We start from the raw sequence: 21,696 nt of genomic DNA on the forward strand, positions 1-21,696 counted from the left end.
AAAGCGTTAACAAGGCGTTTTCGTGTTTGATGATGATGATGATGATGATGATGATGTCAGACTGCAACTCGAACGTCCGTGGAATCAACCAAGCAAGAAAACCTCACAAAATGGAAAACAAAAGGAGTGAATTTTCAACTGTGATTACCATTGGAGCTGAATTGCCGAAATGCGACGATTTCTCAAGCTCACATTCAAGTAGTGCAACAAACACACACACACAGACACACACACACACAGAGAGAGAGAGAGAGAGAGAGCGAGAGAGCGAGAATCGGTGTGTCACAGTGAAATTTTGTCGGACACTCGCTTCGCCCACAGACTCACAGTGATGTCCAAACGGCCCGGGGGAGTATTTGTCCTACCCACTCGAAATCACCATTTTCATTGTTAAAATTGTTTTAATATTCCTCTTCTTCTTCTTCTTATTATTATTAGGTTTCTATTCAAGGAAGCAGCCTCACTTCTTTTCCTCCAAACAACAACATCTCTCTCAGATCTGGTGAAGCATTCAACAAACTTCTGCACAGATCAACACGAACCCCCCCCCCTACAATTCCAAAATCACCCAAAAACCATGTGGAGTAATACGAGTCGCCATGCATGCAGCAGAATGAGTGGCAGTGGCGGGAGACGAATGTTGACGGCGGCTGCGGCGCAACTCCACCTCCAAACAAGACACTGCACATCAAGCATCACGACGACGACCGCGACCACTGCGACCACTGCGACTTCAACGATGATGACGATGATGATGATGATGACGCGAAACGCAACCACGTTCAGCGCTGCGGGCACAGCGGCGCAATCTCAATCACGAAGCGTCAGCCGAATTGCTGTCAACAGCAACCTCAGTCCGATTCGACCATCATCACCATCATCAACAAGTGCAACAGCAACAGCAACAGCAACAACACGGCGAGCATTCACAACGGCTGCAACTGGACCCACCTCAAACGCTCTCGCGACAACCTTGCCTGCGTTGACGGACGCGCGGCGCGCAGACCTCTCGCGCGTGCGGCTGGTCGACTCGACGCTGCGCGAGGGCGAGCAATTCTCAACGGCGTTCTTTGGCACCGCAGAAAAGCTCTACATTGCTCAGGCGCTGGATGCGATTGGCGTCGAGTTTATCGAAGTCACCACGCCCATGGCGAGCAAGCAGAGCGCCGAGGATTGCACCAAGATTGCCAAGCTCGGACTGAAGGCGAAAATTCTCACCCACACCCGCTGTCACATGGACGACGTGCGCGCCGCTGTCGAGTCGGGCGTCGATGGAGTCAACATTTACATGGCCACGTCGTCCATGCTCAGGCAGTACTCCCACGGCAAGGGCATTGACAAGATTATCGAGACGGCGCGCGACGTGATTGCCTACGCTCAGAAGCACGGCTTGCAGGTGCGTTTCAGCTGCGAAGACACATTCCGCTCGGACACGACCGATCTCATCAGCATTTACACGGCCATGAACAAGATGGGCGTCGACCGCGTTGGGTTGGCTGACACTGTGGGTGTAGCGTCGCCCCTCGAGGTCTACCAGCTTGTGCGACACGTGCGCAGCCTGATTGACTGCGACATTGAGTTTCACACGCACGACGACACGGGCTGCTGCATTGCCAACGCGTTCGTCGCTGTCCAAGGCGGTGCCACGCACATTGACACTTGCGTGCTGGGCATTGGCGAGCGAAACGGCATTACGCCTCTTGGCGGCTTCCTTGGTCGGCTGTACACAATCGACAAAAAGTACATTACCTCGCGGTACAACCTGCGTCTGATTCCGGCGCTAGAGCAGTACGTGGCAGGCCAGGTTGGCATTGACATCCCGTTCAACAACTACATTACGGGCGCCGCTGCCTTCACACACAAGGCGGGCGTCCACTCCAAGGCCGTCATGCAAAATCCGGAAGCGTACGAGGTGCTCAATCCGGACGACTTTGGCGTTTCGCGCCACGTCGCCATCGCCCATCGTCTCACAGGCTGGCACGCCGTGCAGCAGCGCGCCAACCAGCTTGGCATCCGCGTCAGCGAGGCCAGCGTCAAGAAGGCCACTACCTACATTAAAAACCTTGCCGACACCAAGTCCGTGACCACCGCCGACTTGGACAACATTTTGCTCAATTTCGCTGGTGAAGAAGCTGCTGCAGCGCGAGCAACAACGGCGGACTCGGACACGAGTGCTGCCAGCAGCGCGGTCGCCAACGCTACTGTTTCAGCGACAGTCGCTGCTTCCATGTCGACTCATTAGAGCCAAGCGCTTTGAGGAGAAGACGGCTGGTTTTGCTCGGGTTTCTGTTGACGGCAAGTTTGATGCATCGTTCCCGCTTCTTCCTGGTTTTTTTATGCGAGCCAAAGTGTTGGAGCACCTTGGTCTTTTTGTGTGCTTCCATACGTGTGCGTGTGTTTGTTTGTGGATGTGCCTCGATGTTTGTTTTGCAATGGGTGTTGTTTGTTTGATTTTGTAACTTTTTGTTGTTGAAATCCAGTTTTCTCAAAACGCGCAGAGATGAACAACTGTTTTGACTCTGTGGTTCGCTCAAGCACAGTCTGTAGTGTACTTGTGGCCAGGCACCAGCAGGAGGAGGAGCAGGAGGACGAGGAGGAGAGGGGGTGGCAATTACAGCCTGACTCTTGATGAGTCATCCTTTGCTGTACTTTCAAACTCAATCCGTTCTCGTTGCCCTCACCTGCTCGCTCGGTGGCCATTCCACGAGCCTACTTGCAGTGTCTCCATGTGGCTTGTGCCCTTTTGGTGCTCCGTTGTTGCGTTGACAGTTGCTTTGGTGTAAGACCTTTTCTGCTCGCGTGATTTGCGCAGATCATCGCTTCGTTCCCCTTGTTCTCTGCGCGTCTTCCCATCTCGTCCATGCACTCGATCGAGACATGTGTTGCTCGAGCACAGCGACCTGCCACTGGCGTTGTCATTGTCGATTTGAACAGCGAGGGGGGAAAACCCGCATCGGGCTTGTTGTCATGCTGGCCGTTGTTCTTGTTTTTGTTTGGCTTTTATTCGAGATCTGTTACTGTTCTGCTCACTGTTTGTCGATCGATTCGGCTACCATTCTTTGCGGTTTTTTGCTCACGAGTTTTTCTCTCCAGTCTTTTTTATTTTATTTTTTATTTTTTTTACTTTCAATCCCAAAGCAGTAGCAGCCACTCAACCCAAGCAACCCCAAAACGCCCAACCAACCACACTTGCACCCCTTGCTTCCTTTTGTCTCCTCCAAACACAACAAGCCATGCAGGAGCCCGACGTTGCGCTCGGGTTTGACCCGTTTGCAGACGACGCGCTCGGCCGCAAGGTGACCCGGCAGCATTCAGTGCGGCGGCTGCAGAAGCGCCAGTTCTCGCCGGCCGACCACGTCGTGTCCTCGGGCCATCTCGCGCCCCAGCACGGCGACGCGCGCACCAAGGAGCTCCAGCAGCAAGAGGACGAAGGTCGGTCTTTGTCGTATCGTATTTTTGCTCCCTTTGTTTTCAATTTCTCGTTTTTTTTTTTTCGTTTTTTTTATATTTATTTCTGCTACTATTCTCTGAAGCTTGTTTCTTATTTTTGCTAGTTGCTTTCGTTTATTTTAGTGACTTTTTTGATTTTTCGGTTTTTTTTTCTTGCTTTTGTTTCTTTGTCTCTCGCTTTCTGCTCATTCCGTGTCTGAGTGTGTCCAAGTTTGAGTTCGTTGGCACACACACACACACTCACTCACTTGGGGAAACTGGGGAACTGGAGCACTGGAGCACTGGAGCAATGGAGCTGATCTTGAATTGCCGCTCCATTGGCCTCGCTCCCTGCCGCTGCTTCTCTCCGAGCCCTCGCGTCACCTTCATGCTACCTCATTGCTTTCATTCATTCGTCATTCAGCACTCTTCATTTCACACTGCCACCACCACCACCACCACCTCCCCCCTAAGCAAACTCCCCTCTTCCCCTCCATTTGCGCAGACCTGCTGGAAGGGTGTCGCAGTTTCCCCCTTCCATCATCTCACTCACTCAATCTCCAACCATTGATGATTTGATTGCTCATAACAGACCGCGCCGCACAGCTCAAGGAAGCGCTCAATGACGCCAATCTATCAGACAAGGAACTCGAGGTAAAATTCAATCGCAGAGTCCAACTCTGACTCTCATCTCTCTCTCTCTCTCTCTCTCTCGCTCACCCCCTCTTTTTTGCTTGGACCTGCTAGGACCAACTCTGGGCCAAGGCGATCGACTTTGAGTCCTTCACGTACTTGCCGCCAAGCGAACGCAAACGGCAGGAAATCATGGTCGAAATCATTCTGACAGAGCGCTCGTACATTCGCGACCTGGAAGTCGTCAACGACGTGTTTATCGAGCCCATTCGTGCGAAAGAGCTCCTCTCCAAGTACGAGATCAGCTCCATCTTTGCCAACATTCAAGACCTGCTGCCCATGCACTGGAATTTGCTCAACGCGCTGCTGTCCTCGCTCGAAGCCGACCCTGCCGACCGCGCGATTGGTCGCATCTTTCTTGACCACCTAACTGCCGTCTCCAAGGAGTACGGAACTTATATTTCCAACCGCCACAATGCCGAGCGCGTTCTGCTTGCGCACAAGCGATCCAACAAGCAGTTTGCCGCATTTTTGGAGGTTTGTTTTTCAACGATCATGTGGGGGCGGGGGTTTTCAAATTTGGGCTGTTCGGTTTTTGGCGCCTCACACTCAATTCTCCTTTTCTTTTGTTTTTATCACCATTTTCTCTCTTTTCCTTGTCCCCGCGTACCTTTCCCCAATGACAGGAATGCCAATTGAACGCCAGTTGCCGCAAGTTGGCCTTGCAGTCGTTTTTGGCAGCACCCTTCCAGCGCATCACCCGGTACCCGCTGCTGCTGCGATTGTTGGTCAATACCACCAAAGCTGGACACCCGGACTTTCCCAATGTCCTTGCCGCCATCGATAGCTTTTCCCAGATTGTCTCTGCCACCGAGAGCAAAACCCAAAAGGCCGAGAGCATTCAGCGGTTAATGGAGGTGCATGCTGCGATTGACTGGCATTCCGTCCCCATTCCCAAGGTATGTCTGTTCTGATGCACCACCGAGTTATTGGGTCAACTTTTCGTTTTTTTTTTTTTTTTTTTTTTTTTTTTTTTTTTTTTTTTTTTTTTTTTTTTTTTTTTTTTTTTTTTTTGGTTTGGCCTCATTCTCTTTTTCGTTTTCTCTTGTTTCTCCTCCTTTTCGCTCGTGTTTTTTTTTCGCTAGGACTGGACATTAGTCACAGCAAGTCGGCGATTGCTATTCGAAGGCCCGTTGTTGCGTCGTCGCGAAGGCCGTAAACCGCAAGAAGTCACCGTTTTCTTGTTTAACGACGTGATAATCATCACTCGGCCACGGAAGGACAAGTTAGAGCTCGTTGCTGCCCCAATATCGCTTCGGGATGTTCTTGTGCATGACGGTTCGCGGCAAGGTAAGGAATCAACAAAGTTTTGTTTTTGTCGTGTTCCTCGACGACGAGTGCTGAGAGTTTGGTGACTGTCGCATGAACTCATTGTTGTTGTTTCCCCCCCCCCTCTCTCTCTCTCTCTCTCTGTCTCTCTGTTCACGTTTCGTTCCCATCTTCCCCTCCATTTCAAATCCATTTTCAGGCGGCACTTCCAGCGAGTTGCTTCCGAATGGCGGTCTAGTGTCTCAATCTTCCTCCACGTCGTTAAGCGCCTCTGCCACACCGTCGAGCGGTAGCCCAACCTCGTCGTCCACCAACAGCACCCCGCCTGCTTCACCAAAGACGGCGGCCGCCAAGATATCTGCGACCTTCCGAAGACACAGCTTCCGAAATTTCGTCAAGATGGGCGGAGGCGCCAGTGGCGGCACGGTGGGCCCTCAGACCATGCACAAGTCTCCTTCCAGGGATCGTGAGTTGGCGACAATCTTTACCGGGGCGACATCGAGCACGCTCAAGACCATCCATCGGCGATCGGCGGGCAGTCCTGTCGACCTCGCGCCGATCGCCCTCACTGCTGCCGAACAAGCTGACTTTGACGCGGCGATTGCGCCAGCCGATGCCGGCTCACCACAATCCGTCAGTCGGACCAGCAGCGTGGGGAATGGCGACTACCGCAAAACACGGAGCGACAGTACCGACAGCAGCGGCGCTGGGTCGCACAGCAAGGAGACGTCGACCTCCACGGAAAACATGGGTGATGAGCGATCGCCTGGGCTCTTGGGCCAGTCTGTCTCTGACCCGACAGGTTCCTGTGTGCCTCTGTCCACCGCGGCCAAGGCGTTGGTGCTGCCGTCGCTGAACGAGCAAACCGTGCTCTGCCTTGCTGGCAACACTCCGGACGAAGTGACGGCCATGTCCAACCAGGACCAGGGAGGCGATGACACGCCACCGCGCTTCCGAACCGAGTCGCTCCCCGAGAAGCGCAAGGGAGCGGTCAAGCGCTGGACGTCCGAGGTTTCGTCGCTCACCGCCAAGCCAACCCTTCGCCAACGGCTGCTTTCCAGCAACAAGCCCGCCCCAACAACGCGCGGTGTCTTCCAGTTGGTTCACGTTGGTTGCGCCATCCACGAGTTTGAGGCTGCGTCCGAGTTTGACAAGACCAACTGGATTAAGCACATTGAGGTCGCCTTCAATAGCATTTTTTCGCAACGCCGCCCCCAGTCCGGCTTTGACACCAGTCGCGCTCTGTCCGCCAGCCGCGAGTCTCTCAACCAATCGCTCGCATCCACCTCTGCGTCCACCCTGCCCGAGCTGCAGGATCAACCAGCCTCGCCCTCGAGCTCGACCGGGTCACATTCCGTGTCACACACGATGAAACCATCGCGAAGCGTTACCGGTCTGGCCCAGCACGCCACGTCCAACGATGCCGCGGACTCTCCTATCGGTCGTCGTGCGGCCTCCATTGACAACCTCGCTAGTTGAGTGGTAGAGTTTATTTCAGCATTTTCGGGACCCGATGATGGCTGATTGGTATTTTTTTTTTTTTTTCTGTTGCATTTTTTTTTTTTGGATTTTTTCTTTTCAGTTTTTTTGTGGTATTCCGCAGCGTGTCCTTCTTTCTTCTTCTTTTTCTTTTTCTTCTTTCTTTCCTGTCGTCTCGCATTTCGTCCTCCTGTCTGTCTGGTTTTGTTGTCTTCTTCTAGTGTTTCGTGTCTACGTTCTTGTATTTCTTGTCGTTCTGTTTGAGATTCAAAACCCAAAAATTTCTCCCCCCACATGACATTTTGACTTTGAGTGTTTTGATTGGTATGCTTTTTCCATTTTCCAGCTGTTCAGCATCAAAATTGGCTGTTTTCTGTTGCTTTGTGAATGTGTCCCCATTGGATGTGGGTCATGAGAGAGAGAGACAAAGACACAAAGACACAGACAGAAACGCGGAAAGCGAGCGAACGAGCGAAAGTCAAATCTCGAATCCTAAGCGAATCGAATCGAACAACACCTTTTTTTTTTTTCAACCATTCTTTTTTTTTTTTTTTTTTTTTTTTTTTTTCTTTCGCTCACCATGGTTTACCAACGGCAGCCGCTTCAACATGAGCAGCAGCCGCTGTTGGGGTCCTCCATGACGCACATGCCTCTGCCCGTGGTGTCTGTGAGCCATCCCATGTCGCACGCAGTTGGTCCGGTGTGGGGAGCAGCGTCCGATGGGCTGCTGGGCGCCGGCGATCAACAAGCAGCAGCAGCAGCGCCAAGCAACTTTACCATTTCAACTCCTCCTCCTGCTCCATTGCTGCTTCCAGTGAAGCGGAAAGTGGGCCGACCGCGCATCCACCCATTGAAGGAGCGTCCGACAGCATCATTACAGCCGCCGAGTCAGCACCAGCATCAGCATCAGCATCAGCAGAGCAGTAGCACGAGCAGCACGCAACGGAAGGAACTCGAACAACCAGCGATCAGCCGTGATCACCAACAGCAACCACCGTCCAACCCGCGCATCATCACCCAGCACCATCATCATCAACATCACCATCATCACCAACGACCATCATCATCATCCACTGCGACAAGCACGCGGCCGCAGCAGCAGAGGAAGCGCAGGCCGACGGTGATTGAGTTTCTAGAGTACATCCCCTCCAATCACCTCGCGAACGCAAACCGACCATCCTCATCTGCCATCGCAGCCGCAGCAGCAGCCGCAGCAGCAGCAGCATCAGCATCAGCATCACTATCAGCATCAGGATCAGCATCAGGGACGAGCGATGCGTTCCTGGGCTCGGTTTCAACGGCGCAACGGCGGCGGTGCGAGTCCTTCCCCGGTCTGCTTCCATCCACGCATCACTCACACGACCAACACCAACAACACCAACATCATCAACAACAACAACCACACCACCAGCAACATCTGCCGCTCCAGCCTGTTTTTGTGCCAATGCCAGCGCTGCCAAAGTTCCGCAAGATGGTCTCGAGCGACAATCCCGCAACCCCAACGTTCCAAGTCCAACCAACGCGGCACCCGCCACCACAAGCGCCGCCACCCAAGCAGCATCAGCAGCATCAGCAGCCTCCTCACGCAGTGGTGGCCGGACTGGATCAGCAGCAGCAGCAGCAGCGGTCGTCGTCGCTCGTTCTGCGGCTGTCAACCTCAACGGGCGCCGCAGCGAGCCGCAGACCTCCTCACACTCCTCCTGGCAACAGCGCCCAGAGCAGCGCCAGGCAGCCCAAGAAGACCGCCATGCATGGGAATGCACGCATCAACAACAACAGCACGGCAAACCCCCACCACCACCACCACCACCAACAGCAGATGCAGCCCCAGTCAACGGTTGCTAACGCGAGCAGCGGTACTGGTTTTGGATTTGGCGCATTCACAGTGACCAACCACAACTACCAACACCAATACGACCCGACAGCATCCAATACCCGTGCTAATAATGGCATGATGATGCCGATGCCGATGACGATGCCGACGATGATGACGATGAACGGAGCGACCGACGAGGCCAGCGAGGAGGACACTGAGAGCGAGTCCGACAGCGAGGACGACCAGGACGATGCCACCGAGGACCAAGCCATTGACGACGACGATGACCACGACGACGACGACGACCACGACAACCATGATGCAGAGGAAGCGGACGAGGAAGCAAATCAACCGCAAGACCTCAATCATCTGCCATTCATGCAGGCAGAATTGCTCTTTGCGAACAGCAACAACAACGACGATCGCAGTGGCGTCGATCTGAACACGTCAACTTGCTCCGTCGATCAAATCCTCAAGGACATTACCGTTGTTGACGAGGACGTGTGCACGCTCGATTCCATCATGGAAGACGTTGCCGAAGATTGTTGCAGCATGCCCCATCTCGCAAACGGCAAGACGCTATGGAATTCCTTTGCTGCTACTCAGCCTGCTGGCAACGCTCAACTACAACAGCTACAACAACAGCAACAACAACAACTACAGCCGACGCAGCACCACAAGCAGCACCAACGGGCTCGATCTTACTCAGTGTCCGCGTCTGCTTCGCCTTGGCTGCCTGCTGCTCCGCACCAACGGATGCCATTCATGGCATACGCCAATCCCGATACCCCGACCTCCATGCCACCGTCCGCATCACCCAGCCCTTCGCGCGCGACCGTTCGTCCGCCGTCCTCGGCGAGCACGCTGGTCCGGTCGCAATTTCCCTTGCAGCTGCCGCAAATCTCACAGCAGCATCAGCCACCGCAGACTGCTCAACCCACCCGCCGTCGTGCCGTCGGTGCCGTCGGGCAACCAGCCATGGGAAACATGTTTGACGTCGCGCCCCCCAACCCCGCCGACGGAGAGCCGGCCGATGGCTACCGCGCACTGGTGAGCTACTGTGCAATCAGTGCCATCAGCACCACCGCCTGCCAACAGCACCATCGACCAGCACCATCCACCACCACATCCAACTCAGCAGCGTCGGCCATCCTACCTCCCCGCGTGACGGCCAGCATTCAACGCAAGCGAAGAGCCTCGATGGTTGAATCGGATGCACGACCGATGCTCCGTCCACCAAAGCGAACGCGTTGCCAGAGCGTTGCGCCATGCATGGAGAATCTTGATCGATTTGTCGCTGACTTGCCACCGTTTTCGGCCGAAGGCTTGTTTGGGGATCTGAACGGCGACTTGTCCGACTTGTTCGGGAACAACGTCGCGCCGTACAATGTGTCATTGGCAACACCTCGCTCGCTGGCATCGTCGTTGCAGTCGTCCACAAGCTCCCCCACCGAAATAGTGTCGCCTCACGGCCAGATTAGCACGTCGATTGTCTCTGTGAGTGTTGCGAACGATATGGCCGACCTGACGACGACGGGCGACGACTTGCATTTGAACGATTCTTTTATTGCATCGTTGGACGTCAGCACCACCGCCGTCGACATTGGCGACCTGTCCAACTCGATTCCATGCGGCGCCACCGGCGTTTCCGCACCCAGCGCTGGCACCCCTGCCCCTGCCCCGTCGTCGTTCTGGGACAGCACTCAAGCCGACTGCGATATTTTCCCTGGCGCGTTGGGCATATCAGCCGATGCAAGCCACTCCGTGTTTGATTCTGGTCGAATGTGTGATCTTCCTTCCGAGTTGCTTTTCGCATGAAGAGGTGGCGGCTGGATTTCGTCAAAACAATTGGTTTTTGTTTTTGGCGCGTTTTGTTTCCCCGCTTCCGGTTCTCTTTGTCGCTATCCCTCCCTGTGGCTGTCTGTCTTTATTTCGATTTTTGGTATTCTTTGTGTTCTGTCATCTTCACTTGTTCTCATGCACCTTGGATGCCCAAAAAGCCAACCCAAACACCAAGATGATTCTGTAGCGCTTCACCTCGGCGTCTTCTTGTTATCGCCGTGACTGCTGATGAGCCCGCTGATGCGGTTGCCGAGTCAAGCACCCCTCAGTCCCTGAGTGGCCATCAGCTGCTGCCCGCTTGCCGTTTTTGCTTACTTTGGTGTTTTGTTGTTTTGTTTTTTGGTCTTTTTGTTTTTTTGTTTTTTGCTCAGCAATGAAGACTCGTTGAATTATTGAATTGGGCATTACAGTACAACAAGCACATTACATGTATTGGAGTGAACTGCACAACAATGGTAGAGCAAGAGGATGCGTGACAATGGCAGACACAAAACATCGAGCGAGGGGAAGGGGGACACACTGTGGTCGCGCTTGGCGCTATTTAGAAGGGATATCCGTTGATAGCCATAGGACCTTTCATTGTCTTGGAAACAAATCGCCGTATTGCATTCGCACCGATCTAAATCCCTAACATTGTCGTTCGATATACCCGACAGAAAGCGACGCAAATCGCACAAAACAGGAAGACTGACCGAATTGAACTTCAACCTCCCAACCCGCGCGCAGTTGGCGGATGACAGGATGGTCTGTTGGCGAAATTGTCACCAGCTGAATGTTCGAACCGACGACAGGCGCTTCTGCAGCCCATTTGTATCGAACAGCACCTAGCTCGTCTCGAACAATCAGATCGAAAGGGTCCGATTTGGCTTCGGACTGTCGTTCACGAAGGACTTGAATCGCTTTCACTCGGATTGAATTTCCATCGCTGCTTCGAGGCATTGTAAGTTTCAGAAACTCGAGCCGATTGTACCTAGACCACGCTTGGTGAATGTGCTGCACGCCTTGGAAGTACTCCGCTTCGTCCATAACGAGCTCGGCAATCTCGGCTGGTAGTGCAGGGAGAAGTGCGGGCTGATTCTCCAGCTCGTGTCGGCCTGTCAGCAGGTGAAACACGCTCTGCCAGTCTTCAGAGGTTGTCAATCGTGGAAGGAAGGAAAATGCAAGCGGGTTTATCTGTTCCTCGACGCTGTGCAATGAACAAGCAAAAGATAAAGGAACCATCAGGAGAGCCGTTTCCATTGAGTATTGGTTCAAGGAACATGGACGGAGCATCAATGGTTCTCATTGGCAAGAACAAGCAACCTACTCAAGCTCAGTCAGAATGCCGTTGACTTTGCGTGCCTTTTCAAGCGCTCGAATGCCAACTTTGCCAATGCAATTTCTCCCTAGACTGCCGTTCAAAGTGTGAGCAGGTTGACAACGTAGCAAGGTCTGAATGATGCTGGCTCAATGTCCCAGACGAGCAAGGCACCCAAGCACTTACGTCAGTTCAGTCAGCGTCTTGTTCACTCTGAGTGCTGCTGCAATCGCTTGTGCTCCAGCATCGCCAATCCGATTCAGTTTCAGACTGCCCATCCCCTCCATCAGTGAGCATTCGGAATTTTTATGAATCCCTCACATGCATCAGTAAACGTGAGATGACTTACTGGAGCCAAATCAGGTTCGTGTTCACTTTGAGAGCCTCAGCGATCGCCTGCGCTCCAGCATCGCCAATTTGATTGTGGTACAGACTGTCCGCACACCCTCCATCAGTGAGCACGCTGAATACCTTCTGCTAAAGTCACCCACCCACATTCATCAGTACAAGTGAGATGCCTTACTAGAGATATTTCAGCGTCGTGTTCACTTTGAGTGTCGCAGCAATCGCCCGCGCTCCAGCATCGCCAACCTGATTCGAGCTCAAGCTGTTCATCGCCTGCATCAGTGAGAACTTTGGATTTCCGCTGCTGAAATCACCCACTCATATACATCGGCAAAAGTGAGATGACTTACGTGAGCCACCTCAGGTTCGTGTTCACTTTGAGTGTCTCAGCAATCGACCGCGCTCCAGCATCGCCAATCTGATTCTGGCTCAGACTGCCCGCCCCTCTCCATCAGTGAGCACTCTCACTGTCATCTACTGCAATCACCACTCACATGCATCAGTTCAAACGAGACTCACGCAACCTCGACCACCGTCTTGTTCACTTTGAGTGTCTCGGCAATCGCGCGCGCTCCAACGGCGCCAATCTGATTCGCACGCATGCTGTCCACATCTCCTCCATCAATGAGCCGCTCTTGCTGTCTCTACTTGATCACCCACTCACATACATCAGGCAACGTGAGATGACTTACTCGATGGACACCAGCGTCCTGCTCACTTTGAGTGCCTCAGCAACCGCTTGTGCTCCAACATCGCCAATCTGATCCCGATCCAAACTGTTTCCTCCATTTCGTCAGCACACACACACACACACACACACACACACACAAACACACACACACACACACACACACACACACACACACACACACACACACACACACACACACACACACACACACACACACACACACACACACACACACACACACACACACACACACACACACACACACACACACACACACACACACACACACACACACACACACACACACACACACACACACACACACACACACACACACATACACACACACACACACGCACGCTGGCAGCATTGTGTTACAATCAACTTGGGCTTCTCTTACTCGATCCTTTGCTCATTCTTGACTTTGTCATACAGCTCGCGCTGGCTCTCAGACATACTCTGGTAAGTCAGCATTTACAAAAACCAAACCAAGACTGACTCGATGCTCCATTTTCGCTACTGCTCATCATCAAATCACCAATGGGCTCTGGAAAAACCACCTGTCTCGTTGAAACACTCAGACCGCTTTGAAGAGCGGCACAATGCAGCATCATCAGGAACGTCTTGGAAGAACAATGATACAAATCGAACGATGGTTTATTCAACTCATTATGGGTTGACAATGGATTGTCAAAGCTGAGAAAGATGACAGCGCAGTTTTTAGTTTTTTTTTTCTTTTCCCTGGTTTTATCCCGCAATGTCGGCGGCCCCAGCTGCGGCTCCAGCTGCGGCCCCGGATCAGCAGCAGCCAACTTTTCGGGGTGTGTTCGGTTTCATCGGCGGCGCGGTCGCCAACGCGGTCTCCACCACATTCATCGTTTTGGTTGTGGCGGCTTTTGTTGCTCAGCACGTGCTGGACGCCAAGAAGACAATTATGGACGCCAAGACCCACTCGCCCGAAGTCGTGCTAGCTCGCATGCTCGCACGCTTCGAGGCCGGCTCCGTCATCCCACGTTTCGAGAAATACCACGTCAGTCGTCCAGATGCTGTTGCTATGCTTCAAGGGGTGCTGCGCCCCTCGCTGTTGAAGGACTACACGGTCGTCATTGGCGAAGTAGGCTGCGGCAAGACCACCGCCGTCCACGACGCCATCCGAGCCAACAGCACTGGTATTGTCTACCACATCGTCAAAAGCGAGGTGTTAGTCTCGATGCCGGGTCTACTGGCACGGTCTCTCGCGTTTGAGCCCAACCAGTTCACCTTCACAGAAGGCTATTTGAAAGACCGTGGTGTTGAACTGGATGAAGTAACATCGGCAGCAGAACCCTTCAAGAGCTGGGTGTTGCTCAGTCTCATTCTGAGGGACGTTGCGCAACAGTTCAAGACCAAGCACGGTCACCCTGCCACGCTCGTCATCGACGCCGTGGACGAGATCGCTCAGCAGGGTCCAGCACTGTTGCATGCGATTCAAGATTTTGCCAAGGCGGCTGCTGACGAGCAGCTGCTCAATGTTGTTCTCGTCACCTGCGATGGTTCGAATCTGCCTGAGCTCAAGGCATCGTCAGCAATGACTCGTGCTCGCATTGCCGAAGTGAGTGATATCACCGACGAACAAGCTGTCGATTTTCTGCTGCATCGTGGCGTCAACGAGGATGCGGCAAAACGCGCGGTTGCTGAGATTGCCGGCGGGCGTTTTGTTCTGCTCAATCGGCTCACGAAACAGCTCGGCAGAGGACAACAAGTGAATCAGATCTTTGAAGAGTTTCGCGAGGATACGGCAGACTCCCTCCAGCGCCTGATTGACGATTTGGCACTGTACAACGCAACATCTGCCGTTCACAAGTCACTCTGCGATCTCACTCACGGCGCTCTGCACATTGACATCGTGCACCGCGCTCTGGGGAAAGACCTCACCAAAAAGCTCCTCGCCACCCACATCAACATTCTCGCGTACCATCCCAACGACACCTACACCCTTCACTCGCGCCACGTTCAGCGCTCCGTGGCTGCCCTGTTGAACTGCACGAGACCGTAGGGCCGTCCCTTGTTTCTGGCTTCTTGAGCCATCTTCAAGCGTTCACCCTCTGCCAACGCTCGCTTTCGTGTGTTGCAATGCGTTCTCAGCATCTGTATTGCATCTTGAAGACGTCGCTCTGAGAATAAAAAGCCAATTGTAAAGTTTATCGGCATTCTCGATGCTCGTTGAGCGGACGACTTGCTGTGCATGGTTGTGTGAGTGCATGAAGCCTGTGTCACCTTCTTGCTTTGATACCAAACGGCCACCCGACAACAACACACCGGACAACTTCTCACTCGTCCAAACTTCGTCAACTCTCCGATCGCCTCTCGGGGTATTTGGTTTGTCAATCATCCTGTGTGCACCTTCGTCTTTCTTTCCCCCCCCCCCTCTTTTTGGGTATTTATTGTCAAAACTCAGTCTCTCTTTTTTTTGTTTTCAACAACAACAATGAGCAACAACTCAGACTCGCCCGTTGTTCTGATCACTGGCGCCAATTCATATCGCGCTCACACGCTGCTCTTTGTCTTGTTGTGCTCGCTTGTTGGCTGTTGAACAATTGCCTGCTTGCCTTGACTTGGCTTGGCGTGACTTGCTTGATTCTCTCAGCTTGTCTGAGATTTGCATTGGATTTTTCAACTATTCTTCCTTGACACGTTATGTGATTGTTTGGGTGTGAATTTCGGTCGTTTGCTTCTCTTGTTTGTTTGTGCACAGGCGTCGGTCTCGCGCTCGCCAAGCGTCTCGTTGCTGACTTTGACGGCCACATTACGCTCGTCCTGGGCTGCCGCAACCCTGCCAGGGCGACCCAAGCGAGGGATGCCGTGCTGCTCGCCAGCGACGCCACTCCCGCTTCACCATCCTCGTCCTCGTCCTCGTCCTCGTCGTCTTTGCGCGGCCGCCCCGTCGTCGAGCTCCTCCAGATCGACGTCGCAAGCCCGCAGTCTATTCTCCAAGCAAGCCGCGAGTTCCAAGCAAGGTGAGCGACAAGCCGCTCGTTTTTTTTTTTTTTTTTTTTTTGGCTGAAGCAACACGCGAGATTCACGCGTTCCGCCATCACGCCACAAAATTGCTTGAATTACCGGTCGACCGATCGACAACCTGACCGACCGACCGACCGACCGACCGACCGACAAACTGATCGACCGACAACCGGCGACCTGCGAATCGAGTTGCGGGATTGCATCGTCAGTTGTGCGGTTTGGTGGAGCTCTTCGGGTCAACCGAAATCGGACACAAAACGCACCTGGATCGTCGTGCTCACAGTCACCGGACAACATGCACTCGAAACTCACTCACTCGATTTCGTCCCCTCTTTCTTTTCGTTGGAGGCAGATTCAAGCGCCTCGACTTGCTCTACCTGAACGCTGGCGTCATGCCCGTGAACGGCATCAATTGGGGCAACTTTATCGCGTCGCCAACTGTGCTGGCGCGTCGATTCGTCACTGGCGAAGGCTTCTTGAAGCAGAGCAACTTTGACACAGCGGATGGTCTTGCGGGTGTGTTTGCATCCAACGTCCTTGGCCACTTTATGCTTGCGCAAGAGCTGCTGCCAGTCCTGTCCAAGCAACCCAGCGCAAAGATTGTATGGACGTCCAGCGACGCTGCCAACCCGCGCTCCCTCGTGCTTTCCGACATTCAGCATCGCAAGGGGTAAACTTCTAGGTTTTTTGTTTGGTTGTTGTTGCTGCCTCGTTTCCAAATCTGATTCTCATTTCTGTTGGCTGTTATTTTTGTTTGGCATCTCATGGCAGTGTCGACCCGTATGGAGCTTCTAAAGCCGCAATCGATCTCGCCAGTCTGGGCATCAATCGCAAGCTTGCTCGTCAAAGCGCTGGCGTCAACGCTGGCGTCACTTCTTTTGTGACGTGCCCCGGCCTGGTTACGACCCAGATGACTGAGAGTTTCTTGCATCCGATCGTCTGGACCCTTCTCATCCCAATCTTGTTTTTGGTACGGGACGGCGTTTCGTTGTTGGGCGCCCCCACTTGTATTAGAGTCATTCGCCCCCCCCCCTTTTGAACCTTCTGGCTCACTCCGTGCTGTTGTTGTTGTTGTTGTTGCTGCTGCTGTCGTTGATGGACAGCTGCGCTCAATCCTGCACAACCTGACAACTGTGCCATTCAACGGAGCTGAGGCCCTGGTGTGGCTGTCCCACCAGAGCTCTGCGTCGCTGCCCCCGCAGACCGAGCAGCCCATCAAGTTCAAGAGCCGTTTCACCATCACAGGACGTCGCTATGTCGAGTTTGAAAAGCTAAAGCTGGATGGTTCTCAGGCAGATCAAATGTTTGACCAGCTGCAGACTTTGGCGACAACTTTCAAACAAGGCCGCCCCGCCTCTGCGAACAAGGCTTGAGATTTTGAGATGTTGCTTTGGCGTGCATATGATTAAACAAAGGTTGCTGCATTTCTAGAATCAGATCCGTGAACTTGAGAAGGAATGTATTGAAGATTGCATGCACAGAAAGAGTCCAAAACCAACACAAGAAGAACAAAAGAAGGCAGCCAGATACACACCTAGCAAAGACGACGAACAATCTAAATCGGGACGATTAACATGACGAAGGGAAGGCTTTCAAACAAAAGAAGAATGTAAAAAAACGCGCGAGTCAAGTAACGAAAACGCATTGACAAACTGAAAACCTTTGCAGACAAGCAGCGGGTGTGCTTGAAATGGCGGTCGCTCGAGCAAAAGTGTTTTTGGGGGTTTGATTTTACGAGGAGGCAGAAGAGGAGGAGGAGGAGAGCAGAAATAACAGACGTTGCCTTATGCAAGACGCAACAGGCCTTGTGCAGCGTCAAAGTGTTGCCCTGGTGCTTGCTGCAGTTGCTGCTGCTGTTGTTGTTGTTGCTGCTGTTGTGGCTGTTGTTGCTGTGATGATGGTTGTTGAGGTGGCAGCATTGGCTGAGGTGCGCGGTTTTGCATGTACATGGCCGAGTCTTGCATGACGTAGCCGAACGACTGGGCAGCCTGGGGCTGTTGGGAGAGGGTTTGCATGTAGGGCATTGGCTGCATCATCATCGGCTGCGACGGAGGGGCAGAGTACTGCATGCCTGGCATGGGCATCTGCATCATCGGCATGTATGCGTGATGCGGCTGGGCGTACATGGGCTGCATCATCTGCTGCGGAGCTTGCGGACCAGAAGGCTGCTGCATCATCAGCTGCTGAGGTGGTTGCTGCTGCTGTTGTTGCTGTTGTGGCTGCTGTTGTTGTTGTTGCTGGGGCTGAGCCTGGAACGGCATCATGGGGGACAGGTGTTGCGAAATGGGCATGCCCATCGCAGGCATGTGCTGGAGCAACTGCATCGGAGGTTGTTGTTGCTGCTGCTGCTGATGTTGTAGTTGTTGTTGTTGTTGCTGCTGCTGCTGCTGCTGCTGTTGTTGTTGTGGCTGCTGTTGAGGGCGTTGGGGCAACTGCGGCTGTGGTTGAGGTGTGAGTTGCTGCTGCTGCTGCTGCTGCGGCTGCGGCTGCTGTGCGTCGCCCTTGGGTTGGATTCGCGCAGGCGGCGGGGACACGACAATCTTCATGACTTGGACGGGCGACTCAGACCCTTGCGACTCGAGTTTGGCGGTCGTGGCAGCCGAAATCTCGGCCACCATGGTCGCAGGCTCGGGAGTGCCGCCCAGCTTGACGACTTGCTCGCGGAGAATGGCATTGTCCTTGACGAGGGCTTCCATGTACATGAGCACCTTGTCGAGCACGACGGCCTTGTGCAGCATGGCCGAGCCACCGCCAGCGCCGCCAGGAATCAAGTCCCGCAACGCTTGCAGACGCTCGTTGATCTTGGTCCGACGGCGGCGCTCAATGGCACGGTGGCTGACCTTCCGGACGATGGAAGCAGCCTCGCGTTGTTGCGCGCGGGTCAGAGGAGTGCCATTCGGCGCCATGTAATGCGTCATACTCGCAGGCCTGGGGATGGATCCTGTCGAGTCGCTCGATCCATCGCGCAGGAGCGGGTGTGGCAAGGCAGGGTGGGCCAGCTGCATTTGCTGCATTTGCTGCATTTGCTGCTGTGGTTGCTGCTGCTGTGGTTGTTGTGCTTGTGCTTGCTGTGCTTGTTGCTGCTTGCGCTTCTGGTTGGATTTGGGCTCGTCCGAGTCCTCTTCCGAGTCATCCAACGTGTCGTCCTCGTCAAAGTCCTCGTCTTCCGACTCTGCGTCTTCGTCCTGCGTTTTGATCAACGAGTTGAGTCAGCCAGGCAGGCAAAAACAAAAGTCAGCAACAAGAACAACAAACAAATACCATCCAACAACATCAACTGAAGGAATGTCGGGTTGAAGGTGCAATTGCAAAGCGACGTCTCATCAACACAGCCAAACAGGTCTAGATGCAACAAGCAAGACGACATGTTCATGATGATCGACCCGAACTTCATCATCGATGAGTCATTTCACTCGGCTGACAGTATCCCGTTTTGTGATTTTTTTTGTTTGTTTGTTTGGTTTGTTGGATTTTTTTTTTTTTTTTGTTTTTGTTTTTATGGGTTGTTTTTGGGTTGTTTTTCCAGTGTCGAATCGCTCATCACAAAAACAAACAAATGTTCGCTGGATGCAATGTGTGAATGTGCGGTGAGACACCATTATCAAGTTGATTTGTGGTTGTGTGTTTTTTTTTTTTTTTTTTTTGTTGCAGATGCGTGACTGCTGGTTTTTAGGAAAAATCGCATTGCAATGCGAAAAGCGAATGCCCCAAAATGTCAGTGCTGCAACCCCTCCCCCCACGCAATGCAGTTTGCCCTGCCCTCCCTCCCCCTTTCCAACAAAAACCCAACACCAGGGGCAGAGCAAGCAGAGCGGACGACAGACAAAAAACAGGGTCAAAACACAAAAGAGAAAAGAAAAGAACACACAAACCCTCAACCCGCAAAAAAACTCCTAAAAACCCTAAAAACCCTTCCTTCCGATCGATCGCTTTTTTTTTTTTTTTTTTTTTTTTTTTTTGGTTTCTGCCCAACAACAAGAAAATACATTTGGGCCTGGCCAGCGCTGCTCTTTTTTTTTTTTTTTTCGCTCGCCTTCGCTCTCTGTGCTACCATCTCACTGACAACGCATACACGCTCGCTCAATGCACGCATGTTGTACGTTTGACGTGTTGCGAAGGAGCGTCATCGCCATGCCTCCGTCATTTGTTGGAAGCTTCCGCAAAACCAAAAAAAAAAAAAAAAAAAAAACCCAAAAAATACCAACGAACGACCAGGCCTACTTTGCGGTGACCTGGTCCGTTTTCAAAGGGGCCATTTCCCAAGTCATTGAGTCAAACCAAGCAGGGTGGTCTCAACCCTCCCTCTTTCTCTCTTTCTGTAGTCATTCAGAAGCTCCGTTGCGTTGCTGTGACGGTTTTTTTTTTTTTCGCATTAGCAAACTTCTCCTTTTTTTTTTTTTTTTTTTTTTGAATGTGCATTTGCTGGCTCGTTTCTCGCTTCTCGCTGCTGTCGACAGCCTTGGGGGAAAAGCCACATTGCATCAGCACCACTCGGTCAAACAGAGGGGAAGGGGGCGGGGGCGCCCAGACACGGAGAGAGAGCGGGAGAGAAAGGGGAACAAAAAAATCAGGGCGAGGTCGTCGTGAAGGGGCAGCTTGTGGATCACACCCAGCCCCTTTTCCATTTTCCAGTTTTTTTTGGACGTCCCACTCGACGTCACCAGACGCTGCAGCTCGTAGCACCATGCACCACTGGATGACAAAACACCACGTCGACAGCACAGCGCCGAGAGTCATGGTGTGAGCGCGCTGGGAAGTGCGATGAACGACTTCGACCCTCGTCGCGTGATGGGGGTTTGAAAATGTCGCTCTTTTTTTTTTTTTTTTTTTTTTTAGATGTCGCAGGCAGTGCGAAAAGAAGCGAAAAACAAAAAACCAAAACGGACACAAACAACACTCGCGCCATGCGAGAAGGTGCAGAAGGAGATGGAAAAGAGTTTTGCAGAGTTGGAGGTCGTAAGCAAGCGGGGTTGGGGAGAGAGAGAGAGAGAGAGGACGAAAGAAAAAAAAAAAAAGAAAAAAAAAAAGGAACATGACCCAAGTTACAATGGATTGGACGATTAAAAAAAATAATAATAAAAATAATAAAAAAAAGAAAAAAAACGAAAAAAGAGAACCCAAAGCTGAACGGGGGGCTCACGTACCAGTCGCTGGCGCTTGCTGGTGGCGGTGCGGGACTCAGGAGCATGGTTGGCCGAGCGGGAGCCAGAGGGGCGGCCGCGCTGGGGGGACGAGCCGGTGGTGGTGGACGTCGTCACGCCTGCCTTGTCGGCTGCCGCTGTCACGGTGGTCGCAGTCAGGCTAGCAAAGGTGAACGGTATGCCTGCACGCATCTGCGCTTCCAAGGGGAGTTCCATGGCGAATTTTGTGTTGAGCTTGGAAGAAAAACAAAAAGGCTTGTTTTGTTCTGATGATGATAATCGTTGCGAGCAACAGAGCTGCCGACAATCAGGTGAACAAGGGGAAGGAAGAGAAGGGGAAAATAGTGAGGTGTCGCCTGCTCGAAAAAAAGAAAAAAGAAAAAAAAGGGGGGTCAAAGGACGAATGACGCGCCAAATTAGGATTCTGCGACTCAAAATGAGAGTAAATACGAGTCATGCGCAAAATGCATCTCATCGCAAGCAGCAAACATGGGGGTAGGAGAAAGGAGGTCGAGCGAGGTTGGCAGTGGATCATGTGAAGCGCGGACAAAATGAAGCGGTGAAAGACGCAAAAAAAAAGAAAAAAAAAAAGGAAAAAAAAAAAAACAGGACACGTTGATGCATTCACAGTAATAACAATCATTGGCGTTTTCGATCGATGCGAGTGATGCGTGAGTGAGTGAGTGAGTTTTTT

General features: G+C 52.7%; 7 protein-coding genes across 7 annotated transcripts; 5 read left to right on the forward strand and 2 right to left on the reverse strand.

Annotated features, from left to right (window-relative positions):
• The first annotated feature begins 478 nt into the window (after nt 1-478).
• CAOG_04519 (homocitrate synthase) lies at nt 479-2,344 on the forward strand. The gene has a single exon (XM_004347216.2). It carries the CDS (start codon nt 578-580, stop codon nt 2,240-2,242), a length of 1,665 nt encoding a protein of 554 aa, XP_004347266.2. The 5' UTR covers nt 479-577; the 3' UTR covers nt 2,243-2,344.
• Nucleotides 2,345-3,117: 773 nt separating this feature from the next.
• CAOG_04520 (hypothetical protein) lies at nt 3,118-6,935 on the forward strand. Its single transcript, XM_004347217.2, has 6 exons — nt 3,118-3,432; nt 4,022-4,083; nt 4,177-4,599; nt 4,749-5,021; nt 5,208-5,412; nt 5,591-6,935. Exons 1-6 carry the CDS (start codon nt 3,234-3,236, stop codon nt 6,868-6,870), a joined length of 2,442 nt encoding a protein of 813 aa, XP_004347267.1. The 5' UTR covers nt 3,118-3,233; the 3' UTR covers nt 6,871-6,935.
• Nucleotides 6,936-7,450: 515 nt separating this feature from the next.
• Nucleotides 7,451-10,519, forward strand: CAOG_04521 (hypothetical protein; the record flags this gene model as incomplete). The annotated part of the gene is made up of 1 exon (XM_004347218.2): nt 7,451-10,519. One exon carries the CDS (start codon nt 7,451-7,453, stop codon nt 10,502-10,504), a length of 3,054 nt encoding a protein of 1,017 aa, XP_004347268.1. The 3' UTR covers nt 10,505-10,519.
• Nucleotides 10,520-11,161: 642 nt separating this feature from the next.
• Nucleotides 11,162-11,587, reverse strand: CAOG_08789 (hypothetical protein; the record flags this gene model as incomplete). The annotated part of the gene is made up of 1 exon (XM_011272127.1): nt 11,162-11,587. A coding segment is annotated over one exon (426 nt), but the record flags the coding sequence as incomplete, so codon positions are not given.
• Nucleotides 11,588-13,618: 2,031 nt separating this feature from the next.
• Nucleotides 13,619-14,896, forward strand: CAOG_08790 (hypothetical protein; the record flags this gene model as incomplete). Its single annotated transcript, XM_011272128.1, has 1 exon — nt 13,619-14,896. The coding sequence occupies one exon, from the start codon at nt 13,619-13,621 to the stop codon at nt 14,894-14,896; it is 1,278 nt and encodes a 425-aa protein (XP_011270430.1).
• Nucleotides 14,897-15,328: 432 nt separating this feature from the next.
• On the forward strand, nt 15,329-17,292 carry CAOG_04522 (hydroxysteroid dehydrogenase 7; the record flags this gene model as incomplete). The annotated part of the gene is made up of 5 exons (XM_004347219.2): nt 15,329-15,428; nt 15,596-15,857; nt 16,214-16,531; nt 16,633-16,831; nt 16,965-17,292. The coding sequence occupies 5 exons, from the start codon at nt 15,329-15,331 to the stop codon at nt 17,232-17,234; spliced, it is 1,149 nt and encodes a 382-aa protein (XP_004347269.1). The 3' UTR covers nt 17,235-17,292.
• Nucleotides 17,293-17,299: 7 nt separating this feature from the next.
• Nucleotides 17,300-21,413, reverse strand: CAOG_04523 (hypothetical protein). Its single transcript, XM_004347220.2, has 2 exons — nt 21,006-21,413; nt 17,300-19,046 (listed from the first exon to the last, which is right to left on the reverse strand). Exons 1-2 carry the CDS (start codon nt 21,216-21,218, stop codon nt 17,646-17,648), a joined length of 1,614 nt encoding a protein of 537 aa, XP_004347270.2. The 5' UTR covers nt 21,219-21,413; the 3' UTR covers nt 17,300-17,645.
• Between the last annotated feature and the right edge of the window lie 283 nt (nt 21,414-21,696).

The sequence above is a fragment of the Capsaspora owczarzaki genome (genome assembly GCF_000151315.2).
Source record: "Capsaspora owczarzaki ATCC 30864 unplaced genomic scaffold supercont2.7, whole genome shotgun sequence".
Classification (NCBI taxonomy): domain Eukaryota; class Filasterea; order Ministeriida; family Capsasporidae; genus Capsaspora; species Capsaspora owczarzaki.